The sequence below is a fragment of the Petaurus breviceps genome, unplaced genomic scaffold (genome assembly GCF_028583685.1).
Source record: "Petaurus breviceps papuanus isolate PSGF00001 unplaced genomic scaffold, PetGlider_PUasm1.0 229, whole genome shotgun sequence".
NCBI lineage: Eukaryota > Metazoa > Chordata > Mammalia > Diprotodontia > Petauridae > Petaurus > Petaurus breviceps.
In genome coordinates this window covers 27259158-27273076 of record NW_027185903.1, presented here as the reverse complement: position 1 = coordinate 27273076, position 13919 = coordinate 27259158, and the positions used below count along the sequence as shown (strand labels likewise).

At 36.9% G+C, this 13919-nt stretch overlaps 1 protein-coding gene across 15 annotated transcripts in view; it reads right to left on the bottom strand.

The window, feature by feature from the left end:
- The window catches only part of RNF180 (ring finger protein 180), a 225207-nt gene that overhangs the window by 156642 nt on the left and 54646 nt on the right, over nt 1–13919 (bottom strand). For 12 of the 15 annotated variants that reach the window (XM_069096397.1, XM_069096401.1, XM_069096402.1 and 9 more), the window contains one exon: nt 5347–5448. In XM_069096397.1, coding sequence (XP_068952498.1) covers nt 5347–5448 — 102 coding nt within the window. The remainder of the gene's footprint in view (nt 1–5346; nt 5449–13919) is intronic. The other 3 variants (XM_069096395.1, XM_069096398.1, XM_069096400.1) reach the window with 1 other exon arrangement.

Genomic DNA, 13919 nt, shown 5'->3' with positions numbered 1-13919 from the left:
TCCAAAAAGAACTTCCGCCTCTCTCTAGTGTCTCTCCAAATCTACGTCACCAGCTCCTCCCAGTCAGGACTTTCTTTTCACATCAAAAAGTCCATCCCACAGGTGGGATTAACAAGCTCTGGGTTTTAATACAATCAATTTGAAAACCAAGCCAATACAGGGGAATCTTTAATTGCCATTACTATCACAAGGGGAGGGGGTTTACATACTGAGACCTTTAGGAAGACCATTCTGGCAGCTGAGGCGAGAACAGATCGGAATGGGGAGAGCCCTAAGGCAAGGAGACCAACTAGGCAGCTACTGTAATAGTCCAGGCATGAAGTGATGAGAGGTTGCCCCATGGTAGCAGCTATGTGAGTAGTAAGAAGGGATGTATTAAGGAGAAGTGATGGCAGGAATGGCAATACTTGGTGATGAACTGAATATATGGGGTGAGTGTAAGGAGTTGAAGATGACACCTAGGTTCACAACCTGGTGGTGATGTCCTTGATAACTGGGAAGTTCAGGCGTGTTTTTATTTTTATTTTGGGAGGGTAGGGAGTGAAGATAATAAATTCTGTTTGGGACAAGTTGTGTTTGAGATGTTTGCAGGACATACATTTCAAAATGTCCACTAGGTAATGTAAAACAAGAGAAAGGTTACTGCTGGATAAACAGATATAAGAATATCTACACAGAGATGATAATGAAGCCAAGGGAGCTGATAAGATCACCAAGTAAAACAGTACAGAAGGAAAAGAGAAGAGGGCGCAAGACAGAGCTTTTGAAGAGACCCATGATTAGTATGCTCCATCCTCGATATAGAACCAGCAGAAGAAAGTGCGAGTTTTCTGTGCAAAGAAACTGCTTAATAAGTGCTTGACTTTAATTCATAGGACATCAGTTAGTATTATCTTACTGACACTAATGTTTCATATTGGAAGACAGTCTCTTTTCAAGTCCTGTGGCTATCTGTTTTTTGTCCTATGCTATTTAACATTTTTATCAGCGATTTGGATGAGAACAGATGGCATTTTTGTCAAATTTCCAAGTGTCACAAGGCTAGGAGGGAGAGCCAAAATATGGGATGATAGTCAAAATCTAAAACTGCACTGACAGGCTATATAATGTTTGGCATCAAATGTTAGTCATTATACTATTTTTTCTCCTGCCATTCAAAATCCCACCAGTTCCAAATATATTTCTATCTAGCTCTTATCTCTACATCTTGTCAAAAAGAATAATAACATGAGAAAGGTCAAATGTTCTGCAGAAATTTACATAAACAATAGCTATAGAAGTCCGTGGAAATACTACTTTTGTAACCCTGCCAAAAAGAAAATGTCAACTATAATCTTATTTTTCATGAAATCTTCCCAAATCTTTTTGATTATTACTTCCGTTTTTTTTAGATTTTCACAAATTTTTCTCTTAATTGTACATTCTAGAATTTTATAAGGAATCTAAAACAAGCTTGCTGGCATATGATCTGTAGACTCAACTTTTCTCTTCTTTGAAAATGGGAATATTTGCCCTACTTCAGTCTAGTAACATCTTTAGGATCTTTCAAATATCACTGACAGTAGTGCAGCAATTGTGGTTTCTAGATATTTCATTACCCTCACATGTAGTTCATCAAGGCCTACCCAGGACAGGAATTCTTACCCTGGTGACCACCAGCCTCTAAGTGGTTTTTGAACAGATTTTAGGGAGTGCATGAACTTGGTTGGGAAAAAAAACAACAACTTTATTTTCACTAATCTCTAACTGAAATCTAGCATTTCCTTCAATAATCATTTTTTTTAAACCATATTATTCTGAGGAGTCTAGAGGCTTCACAAGACTGTCACAGGGATCCATGACACAAAAACAGGTGGCCTAGAAACTTGTGCTCATCTAGAAATGACCCTACTTATTTTGGGTTTCAACTACTTGTTGGCGATTTTTCCTTTGCCCTTTCCAGTCAAAAGGACTGTTTGTTCTCCTTGGAAAAGAAAACAGTTAAGCACCTCCACCTTCTCACTGTCATTTATTAATTTTATACCATCCACACTAAGTAGTAAGTGTATTACTTCCTTGACTTTCTTTACCCTAAAATAGCTTTGAAAACAAAATAAAAAACCTTTCACTGTAGTTGTCCTTAGCATTGCTGGTCCTCACTAGCATTTTCCACTCAGAACTTTTAAGTACTCTAAAAAAAATTTACTGGTCTATACCATAATTTTTTATTCATATTCTATTATCTGCTTTTGCTTCTATCTTCTGTACATGTTCTTTTTGAAATACACAATTCTTTCTTTTTTTCCTTACCAGAATTATTCCTTATCTTTTAAAATTTCTTTTTTGAGAGTTTACATCTCCTCTTGTGTTTTCACTAAAGAATTTTAGCCATGGCACTCTGTCTTCCCTCTGACTGCTTTGAAATTTGCTTTCTCAAAATCCAGGGTACATGCCAGATTTCCTATTTTCTTCAACTTTATAATGCTCACAATCATTTCTACCCCTGCAACTAGTTTCTCCTGTTAGTGAGGACTAAACTAGTAAAGAATTTCTCTCTATTGGTTCTTTCCTCTTTTGAAGCTGAAACATAAGGTAGATAAAGAAGAAATTGCTAGCTGCCCTGTTTGTTTTTTTTTTTTGGGGGGGGGAGAGATCTTCAGCATGTGAACATTCAGACATGTGAATAATTCAAGTCTTTCATTACTACTATGGTTTGCCTCTGTGCCAGGTTTGTGATATAGTCCCCAAACTCATTTACTTTCTCCTTCTATCCAAGAGGTCTGTAGCATACTACAATTATTGTATCACATCTATTTTTGTCTACCCTGGTCTTTACCCAAATGCCTCACCAAGCTTCCTGAGTTCCTTCATGTAGCTTCTTAACCTAGATAGTAAAGATGTTCTTTTTGCATCTATGTCATGATAAGTACAAAAGAGGTGAGTAAAGTATTAATGGAAAATATGAGGCAAGTCATTACTGATTTAGGGAAGGTTTTATGGGAAAGGTGACCTTTGAATTAGCTTTTAAAAGTAGGGGTCAGAATTCAAAATAAAACTGCAGGATTTGGGGAGGAGAGCATTTCTAGGCATAGGGAATAGTGTGATCAAAGGCACAAAGGGAGTAAGACACAGAAGATGTATGAAAGTGAGTAGAATGAGACAAGGCTAGAAAGGTAAGGTAGTACCAGATTGTGGTACTTCACTGTGACAAGGCTACCCAAATCTCTGAATTTTTTTCGTTCATACAAATAGTCTGTACCAGGAGTGAGGAGCCTGTGACTTCAAGGCCATATGTGGCCTTCTAGATCTTTGGGTATGGCCTTTTGACTAAGTCCATAGACATGGCCATTTTGACTGCGTTATAGAACAAACCCTTTTACTAAGGGGATTTATTCAGTGAAATTTGGATTCAGTCAAAGGGCCGCACTTGAAGACCTAGAGGGCCATATGTGACCTTGAGGCCACAGGTTCTCTACCCCTGGGCTATATCCAGACACACACAAAAAACTGGATTGCTCCAAATTGTACTACCTCATTTCTGCATGCAATTTACAAATATGAAATTAAAGCACAGAATCCTCAGGGGCCATTCCATTGGATCAGTTTATAGGTGAAACCATCTTATAAAGTTCCTTTTGGTATATCAGTATGGGATTTGTTGTACATATTCCAACCATATTACTGACTCTACTCTATAGCAAACATTTTAACAGTGAGATTCTAGCTTAATAAGAAACTCAGAATTAAAAAAAAAAACACTCACATAGTGTTTGAGAATTTTATAAATGAATAGAGCATGTAACTATTAATCAAACACAAGATGCTCCAGAAGAATCTTGGGAGATAAATTAAAGACATAAGCTCCTAGATATGGAGCAGCAGCTTGTTTTCTTTTTTTGTTGTTGTTGTTTTTTTAAAATCTTTGTATCACCCAGTGCCTTGCATCTATGGGATATTTAATAAACAATAGTAGAACCAAATTGGATTATCTTAATTACAAAAGGATTATTTGACCTGAAAGATATTCAGAGTAAGATGTCTAACTACCTAATAGGTTAATAGTTCCCTAACCAATACAGCACCTTATTTTTATATTATTAAAAACAAATTGGGGCGGCCAGGTAGCACAGCAAGTAAGAGCACCGGCCCCAGTGTCGGGATGACTTGGGGATCGAATCCGGGCTCAGACACTTAGCACCCACCCAAAAACACCTGGCCGTGTAACCTTGAGCAAGTTACTTAACCCCAGTTGCTTAGGGGCGGCCAGGTGGCTCAGTGAGTAAGAGCACCAGCCCCAGTGTCAGGATGACCTGGGGATCAAATCCGGGTTCAGATACTTAGCACCATACCCAGAAATAACTGGCTGTGTAACCTTGAGCAAGTTACTTAACCCCGATTGCTTTTAAAAAAAATTTTTTAAAGGGACTTATCTGTCAACAAATGAATTATTGAAAGGCAGGAAGATTGTAGGATCTTTAACACTACAATGACTTAGTCTTTAGGCCTCACAAAAAATAAGAGTTTTTTCTACATTATTCTTGAGTAATGTATATCAGGAGCCAATCTTAAGTAAAGATCCATGAATAATGAAGTTGAACTCAGGGAAGAAAGAGGATAAGAACATCATCATCATCATCATCCTCCTCCTCCTCATTCTCAGTTATTTGACCTAATATTGACAGATGTGACTGTGAACCTATGAATGGCTGACAGAGTAACTTGCACACAACAGGTTTTCAAGAAATGTTTGCTGAATGAAAAAACAAACAAGCTCAGAAGAAAATTCTGGTTGTACTGCTGTAGAATGACATGACCCCTATTTTACCTATTAAAGGGTTGAAAATACCTAGGCCTCCCTCCAAAAAATGCAAGGACCCTTTAAGTGGTTTAACTTAACTTCAATAAGATTAGATTACTATTATTAAACCAGAAACTTATAAATTTCTCTTTAAATTATAAAAGAGCTTTCCAGTGGTTTAAAAAATTTGTTGTTGTTGTTTTTTAATACTAAGGATCATTTATTTTCTATCTTTGACAAAATATACATTCAGGATGCTATAATGCAAATCAGTGAAAATTTTGAAAAAAAACTTTTGAGTGGTAACACTTGGGCTACCAAAAGGATAGACTGCAACACTTCCACTGTTGTTTTAAGATCCCTTGAGAACACAGAAAGCATTCCACAATAGCATACAAATGGCATATTACATATAGCAAAGTGACACGCAGCCCTTTACACCTATGAAACCAAATTCTCCCAAGTGGAACAAATCCCTGAAGTCAAAGAACTTAAACTTAAAGAGACAAAAATCCGCTGAAAGTGTTTTTTTTTTTTAATTACTTTTGGTCTAGGAAATAGACACCTACCTTTTCTAGTACATAATTCATCCATTCTGGAAGGGCTTCTATATTCATGTGCCATACATTACAAGTATTCTGAGGTGGAGCAGCTAAATCTCGACCATTCTGCTAAACAAGAGAAGCTTGAGATTAGTGGTTTCCAGTTTAATATTTATTTGTTTCATAAGTTTATACATTTGAATTTAACACAAAGCACATTCCAATTCAGCAGGGGAAACAAATACTCCACTCTGTGCTTGCCCTTCCCCCCAACCAAAACAAAACAAAAAGAAAAGTCAGCAAACAAAAAGCATTTCAGGAAGCATCTATTTGCTTAAAGTGGGGATCCAGCTCCCTGTTTCCATGGACTCATGAATCAGAAATGCATGCTTTAGCAGTTAAGTTACCTAGAGTATTCTGATTGTTATTAAGTTCTTTACAAGATTCTCTTGACCTCCTCCTGCCTTTGACTAGCCTCAAAAGTGACTGAGCATATCCATTTATTCTTTCATTATCCTTTTGGCATGTTTTATGAGGAAAAAAAAATCCTGATCACAGTCACTGAGATTTTGTGAAAAGTTCCTGATTTTGGCAAAGGTGATTATTATTCTAGTAATTTATCTGAAATATTGGCAAGGTATCATGGATTACCTAACACATCAATTGTGAAGAATACAGAGTCATCTAGTCTGAAGATAAAGAACTCTGGGTATGATATGCCTACAGAGGGAAAAAATCACTTTTGAACCTACAGTTAGTTGAAATAAAAAAAAATTAAACTCATGACAATATTTCTTATTGGTCAATATGATAGCTAGGTAACACACAACACACAACATAGTATCTTAAATACTCATCTTGAGCAATATATATACTCTGCCTAAATCTTAGGATTCTAAAACAAGACATGTGTCCTGACATCCAGGAACTTACAGTTCTAAAGGAAAGACATAAAATTCCTTATTTAAGAGTCCTGTTATTTGGTAAGGATTGTTAAATGTTAGAGGCAGAAGAATTCTAGAGTTCATCTAAACCTGACATTTTATAAATGAAGAAAACATGTCAAAGGAAGGGACCCATTCAAAATCACACAGACAATAGCAAAGGTACACAGACAGTGGCAAATCTGGGATCACAATTACTAAACTAATTAGATGAACAAAGGATTAAATATGAAATCTACTCAGGCCAGACTGACTCTGGTAAAGTTTATCAACCAACAAAGTAGGCATTGTGCTAGGCATGGAGTATACAGGCACAAAAATAAAGCAAGCTGCTAACATTCCATGGGGGGTGGGGTGAGATGATAGTATCTCCATATATAGGTATATGCAAAATACAGACAAAGTAATTTTTGCAAAGGGAATACTAGTAGTCAGTAGATCAAGAAATGCTTCATGCAGAAAAGAGGTGCTTAAGTTAAGTCTTCAAGGAAACTTGAAATTATAATATGCCTCCATATAAGAACCTCATTTTTTTTACAACGAAAAGGAATTTTATTGCTACTTTAGCTGAAATAATGATTAGCTTTTGCTTTTTTAGAATCATTTTTAACAAGTTAGATTTTCACTCTGTTGGTGTTTAAAATTTTAAATATTTTTCTGGTAGGTAGCAAATGAAGTAGAAGAGCTGTCTAGCTCAAATCTAGCTCAAGTCAATTCTGTTCTTCACCTTTTCTCTAATTGTTTGCCTCTGTTGGTGATGTAACACCTCCTCTTTGAATTTAGGTTTCCCAGTTTTATTATTTTTTGGGTGATAAGCAATCTTTCTCCCCAAAATATCATATTGAAAGTTTTTCTTTTATTTTTTGAAAAACAGAAGTTATCCTGTTATTGTGATTGATTCTCCCTGGAGTGTTAAAGGTTTCTTTTCCCCTGTGATCTGTAAAATGTTTTTTATATAACCATTCTGAAGTTTCAGTTATTATGTTTCTTATTAAGCATGGGTTTTCATCTTGTTGGTCTTCTATAGATTCCCTTGATATGTACTCTGTCATTTGTTTCCAATATTTCTCCATGATTTTTCTTAATTTCCTGAAGTAAAGCATTCAGGCTTTCTTTTTCCATGATTTTTTTTTCTCCTGGAAGGCTTATAATACTTATCTCTTTACATCCTATATTCAAGTACAGTTTTCTTGTTTTATAGAAGTCTCAGGTGTCTTACAATTGCCTATTAATTTTAATCCCCATTATTTTCTTTCTGTATCTATATGTTTGAGTTGCAAGTCTGTTATTGTCTTTTCCAAAGAGTCTGTCTTGTGTTCACAGAATTACACAATTTGAGTAATGGAAGGGACCTCAGAAGTGAAATATTCAAAACCATACAAGACAAAAAAATCACCCAGTCACCACTTATTCACTAGTGATTTGCAGGCACTGACCAATTACCTGGTGCTGCACTGATGCTGCTGTGAGGCCCAAGGGGGACTGTCCTGTCTGGTGCTGTACTGAGGGCATACATAGCATGGGGGTTGGCGGGTGTTGTTAGAGGTTGTAGGAGAACCTTAACCTTAAGTGAAATCTACCACTTATCAAGATGTATCATTTCACTTTGATACAACCCTGTTAGGAAGTTCTTCCTGCTTTGCAACTTCCACATCTAACTTCTGGATTTGTTTCCTGTGAGGGAAAAGACCTAGTCTAATTTCTCCTCCAAATGATAGGCCTTTAAATACTTGAACACAAGCATCATGACTTCCCAGAACACTCTTTTCTTAAGGCTTAAACATGCCCAGTTCCTTCAACCCATTCTCACATCATAGAGTCAAGGCCATACACTTTCCTGTTTTTCTCCTCTGAACATTCTCTGGTTTATTAGTGTCCTTAAACACAGATGCCTAGAACTGAATGAAATACTCCAGAGTATTTGTGTATTATCAGTTCCCTATTCCTGGAAGATATGTCTCCTTTAAAGTAGCTTGAGAGCCCCTTATGTTTGTGGCTGCCACATTTTGAGTTTACAATCCACTAAAACCTAAAGATCTTTTTCAGAATAACTGCTATCTATATTTGTTAGTATTTTGTATGCTAAAGTGAGAGATTTTGCATTTATCCCTACTTAATATCATCTTCTATTAAGCCCCAAATTCTAACCCGTCAAGATATTTCTGGATCCAATCTCTGTTATTCAGTATGTTAGCTATCCCTTTCAGCTTAATGTCACTTGCAAATTTGATCAGTATGCCACTGGCCTTTATCCAAGTCATAGATAAAAATGTTAAACAGACATTGCCAAACACAGATCCCTAGGGCACTCCACAGGAGATGTCCAACCATTAACAACTACTCCCAGAGTTAACTCCAACAAAAAGAGATATTGGGAGGACTTCTGGGAACCAAGATGGTAGAGTAACCAGTAAACCACTGCAACTCTCCCATACTCAGCTGCAAAAAGCCATAAAATAGATACCCAAAACAAATCCTGGAACAACAGAACCAGCAAAAAGACAGGGTGAAACGATATTTTAGCCCAAGAAACTTTGAAGATCAGCAAGAAAAGTCCACTTCACTTGGATGAAAGGAGAGAGCAGCCCAGGATGGGAAGCATCCCAGTAAGCCCCACCTCAGCAAACCAGCAGGAAATCCTGAGGTCCAGTGTGGTGGCACAGGAAAACACCAACAACATGAGCCCCCGCCAGGTGTCTTAGCATAACTGAGGGAACCAGCAGACTCCGCCTCTGAGAATGATCAGGTGCTTCAGCATAGCGCCTCGCAAAGAGGCATCCTCCAGTGGCCAGATCTACATGTGCTCCAGCACTGCCCCAGGCAAACAGGTAGATGACTACTCTATGGGTACCTAGGCAAAAAAAAGAGTTGCAGCAGCATCGCCCGGGGCAAATAGGCAACCTCTAAAGGCCAGACCTTCATGTTTCAGTGTAGCTACAGGGAAATGCAGAAATACCCTACCAGGCCTCAGCAAACACCAGACCCCAAAGCTGCTAGATCCCTACAGCCTCTAGCACCAGCAACCCACCCCCACCCCATGCCCTCAGTACAGTACCAGACAGGACAGTGCCCCTGGGGCCTCAGAGTAACATCAGTGCAGCACCAGGTAAGCAGCCAGGGCCTGCAATCATTAGTGAAAGAAGCTGCAGTCAGTGAGATCAAATTTAAAAGAAAGGTAAAAAACAACAACAAGAAAAAAGGATGGGCAGAAAACAACAACAAAAAAAGAATCTAACCACAGAAAGTGATTCTGGTGACAGGGAAGACCAAGACACAAACTCAGAAGAAGACAAAAATGTCAAAACACTTATGGGTAAAACCCCAAAGAAAAATGGAGAGGAGTATCAAGCACAGAAAGATCTTAATGGAAGAGTTCAAAAAGGAGCTTTAAAATCATATGAGAAAGACAAAAAAAAGGACCACAAGGCTAAATCAAGAGGTCACTCACTATTTTACACCTCATATAGTTTTCTGAATAACTTTTTTGACCATTTCTTTTATAAAATAAAGTGCACAGGTTTTATGACCAAAAAAAATCATATGAGAGGTAGAAGAAAAAGCGGGAAAAGAAATGAGAGTTAATGCAAGAGAATTATGCAAAAAGAGTCAACTGCTTGGAAAACTGCTTAAAAAGTAGAATTGGCCAAATAAAAAAGGAAATACAAAAATCCACTGAAGAAAATTTCTTAAAGAGTACAACTGGCCAAATGGAAAAGAAAGTTAAAAAAGCCAATTGGGGAAAACAATACTTTAAAAGTTAGAATTGGGCAAGTGAAAGCTAATAACTCTATGAGACATCGTGAATCAATCAAACAAATTGAAAAGAATGAAAAAATGGAAGAAAAGGTAAAATACCTCATGGGAAAAACAATTGACCTGGAAAATGGATCCAGGAAAGGCAATATCAGAATCATCGGATTACCTGAAAGTCATAATCAAAAAGAGGACCAGACATCTTTCAATAAATTATCAAGGAAATCTGAGGCATTGAAAGAATCTACAGATTACTTCAGGAAAGAGATCTCAAAATAAAAAGCCCCAAAGAACATTACAGCCAAATTTCAGAACTATTAGGTTGAGGAAAAAATATTACAAGTGACCAGAAAGAAACAATTCAAATATTGTGGAATCACAATCAGGATCACACAGGACCTGGCAGCTGCAACATTAAAGAATCGGAGGTCACAGAACATGGAGGGCAAAGGAGCTAAAACTACAACCAAGTAAGTACTGGACAAAATTAGGCATGAGACATCATGGGGAAAAATAATCATTCAATAAAATAGAAGGATTTCAAGCCTTCATAAAGAGAAGATCAGAACTAAACAAAAAAATCTGACCTCCAATATCAAGTCCCAAGAGAAGCATAAACAGGTAAAAGAAGACAAGGGATTCAACAGAGCTAAAGTGTTTTACATCCCTACATGGAAAGATAATACTTGTAATCCTTTAAAATGTATCACTAATAGTACAGATAGAAGGGATACACACATGCAGACAATATGGGTGAATAATAATAAGGTGAATTTGAGGGAATGACAAAAAATAATTAAGGTATGAGAAAGAGGAATACAAAGAGTGCAAAAGGAAGGGAAAGGTCTAATGAGGCGAATTATCACACATGAAAGGGTGAGAAAGACCTTCTACAACGGAGGGAAAAATGGGAGGGTAGGTGATGAGCACTGCTTGAACCTTACCCTCAGCAGTATTGGTTCAAAGAAGGAATAGTATACACGATAGAAATCTATCTTCTCCAACAGGGAAGTAGGAGGGGAAGAGATTTAAGAGGGTGGGCACTGACATAAGGAAGGGCAGATCAGGGGAAGTGGTAGAGAGAAGCAAACCATTAGTGAGGTGGGAAAGGGAGGAAGGAGAGAGAGGACAAACAAGAGAAACAGTGGGATAGAGGGAAATACACAGGCAGTGATCATAATTGTGAATGTGAATGGGATGAACCCTTTGACAAAACAGAAGAGGAGAACCAGAGCAGATCAAAAACCAGAATCCTACCATATGCTGCTTACAGGAAACATACTTGAACCAGAGAGACACACACAAAGTAAAGGTAAAAGACTGGAACAGACTCTTTTATGCTCCAGTTGAAGAAAAAAAAATCAGGGGTTACAATCCTGATCTTAGACAAAGTAAAAGCAAAAACAAACCTAATTAAAAGATATCAGGAAGGCTAAAATGTACCATAGACAATGAAGCAATCAAATTAGAAGAGCAAGGAATAGCCTACCCATCAGAACTATGGGTAGGAGAAGAATTCATGACCAAACAAGAAATAGAGAGCATTACAAAATGTAGAATATATAATTTTTATCACATTAAATTGAAAAGCTTTTGTATAAACAAAACCAATGCAAACAAGATTAGAAGGAAAGCAGAAAACTAGGAAACTGTCTTTACAGCAAGTGTTTCTATTAAAAGCCTCATTTTTCAAATATATAGAGAACTGAGTCAAATTTATAAGAATACAAGCCATTCCTCATTGAAAAAATGGTCAAAAGATATGAACAGTTTTCAGATGAAGAAATCAAAGATATCTACAGGCATATGAAGACGTGCTTTAAATCACTTTTGATTAGAGAAATGCAGATTAAAATAATTTTGAAATATCTCACACCAAATCAGACTGGTTAATATGACAAAAAAGGAAAATTATAAATGTTGGAGAGGATGTGGAAAAATTGGGATACTAATACACTGCAAGTGGAGGCGTGAATTGATACAACCACTCTGTCGAGCAATTTGGAACTATGTCCAAAGGACCACCAAATTGTGCATACCCTTTCATCCAGCAATACCACTACTAAGTCTGTATCCAAAAGAGATCATGAAAAGGGAAAAAGGATCTACATGTGCAAAAACATTTATAGCAGCCCTCTTTAGGGTGGTAAAATATTGAAAACTGAGGGGATGTTCATCTATTGGGGAATGGCTGAACAGGCTGTGGTATATGCATGTAATGGAATACTATTGTGCAATAAGAAATAATAAACATGCAGATTTCAGAAAAGCCTGGAAAAGCTTGTACAAACTGAAGCAAAGTGAAATGATCAGAACCAGAAGACAGTATCAGCAACATCATATGATGATCAACTATGAATGACTCAGTTCTTCTCAGCGACACAATGATCCAAGACAAGTACAATGAACTCACAAAGAAAAATGCTATACACATCCAGATAAAGAACTGATAGACTCATAATGCAGAACAAAGCAGATTTTTTCTCTTACTTTATTTTTTCTTATGGTTTTATTTCCTTTTAATCTGTGTCTTCTTCCACAACTGTGTCACATATGGGAATATGTTTTACATGATAGTACATGTATAAACTATGTCAAACTGTCTACCATTTTCAGAAGAGAGAAGGAGAGGGAGGGAAAGAAGAGGGGATTAAAATTTGGAACTAAAATCTTGTACACATGAAAGCTAAAAATAACTAGCTTTGAATTCATCTGATTGCATTATCATTAAATCAGAATCTCTCCATTCTCTTCACAAGAAAAGTTTGAGATACTTTAATAAAAGCTTTGCTAAAATCTAGGTAAACTATAATGTGTAGCATTGCCCTCATTTACTAGTCTAGTAATACTGTCAAAGGAGTTAGTTTGTCATGTCATGACTTGTTACTGATGAATCAAAGCTGGCTCTTTGTGATCACTGTTTCCTTTTCAAAATATTCAACAGCTACCTCTTTGAAGAGCTTTTAGAATTCTCCCAAGAACAGAAATCAAAGTCACTGACCTAAAGTTTGTAAACTATGTTGTCTCCTGTTTTGAAAACTGGTATGTGTTTGCCCTTCTCAAAATCTGTAGTACTGCTTTTGTTTTCCATTATCATTCAAATATCACTGACAGCAACTCAGTAACTGCACTTGCCAGTTTTTTTAGGACCTGAGGTTGTAGCTGATCTGGGCTAGGTGACTTGAATTCATCAAGAACAGATTGATGCTCTCTTACTGTCTTGTCTTGGATATGAAACTCCGGGTTGGATGTTTTTGTTGTCATTTCCACTGTAAAATTTGTTCTCTTTTGCAGGGAAAAACAGAAACAAAATACAGAGTTGAACGTCTGCCATTTCTCTTTTGTCAGGTATTATCATCTCATCCATCTAAAGAAAGGTTTGAGTCTCCTTTTTTTTCTCAGAATTGCTTTAAAAGCACCCTTTTTATTATTCTTAGCTCCCTTGCCAGCCTCATCTCATTCTGAGCTTTGGTGTTCCTGACACTATTTTTAAAGTACTGTGCCATGCTCTTTATATTCATCATCTGTGACCTGATCTTGTGATTTGCTTCCATTATTTGTACAGCTCTTTTAAAATAATATGTTTTTGACATGGCCAATATGGGAATTTGTTTTGCATGACTCTTCATATTTGCTTCAAGGGTTTTGTTTTTCTTTTTCCAATGGTGGGTGAGAGAGGGAAAGAAAAAATTTTTTTTTCATTTTTCTAACTAAATAAAATTTAAGTTGGTTGGTAAATTCCCCATTAGCCCATATTGGTCTTTTCAGACAAATTTTACCTCTTCATTGAAACTATTTCCCTTTGTAGTTTCATAATTTTGTTTTTGAATATCTCTCATTCATTCAAATGCCCTCCCCTCTGCCCTCTCTGACCCCATCCTAGGCTGACTTCCCCTGAAACAT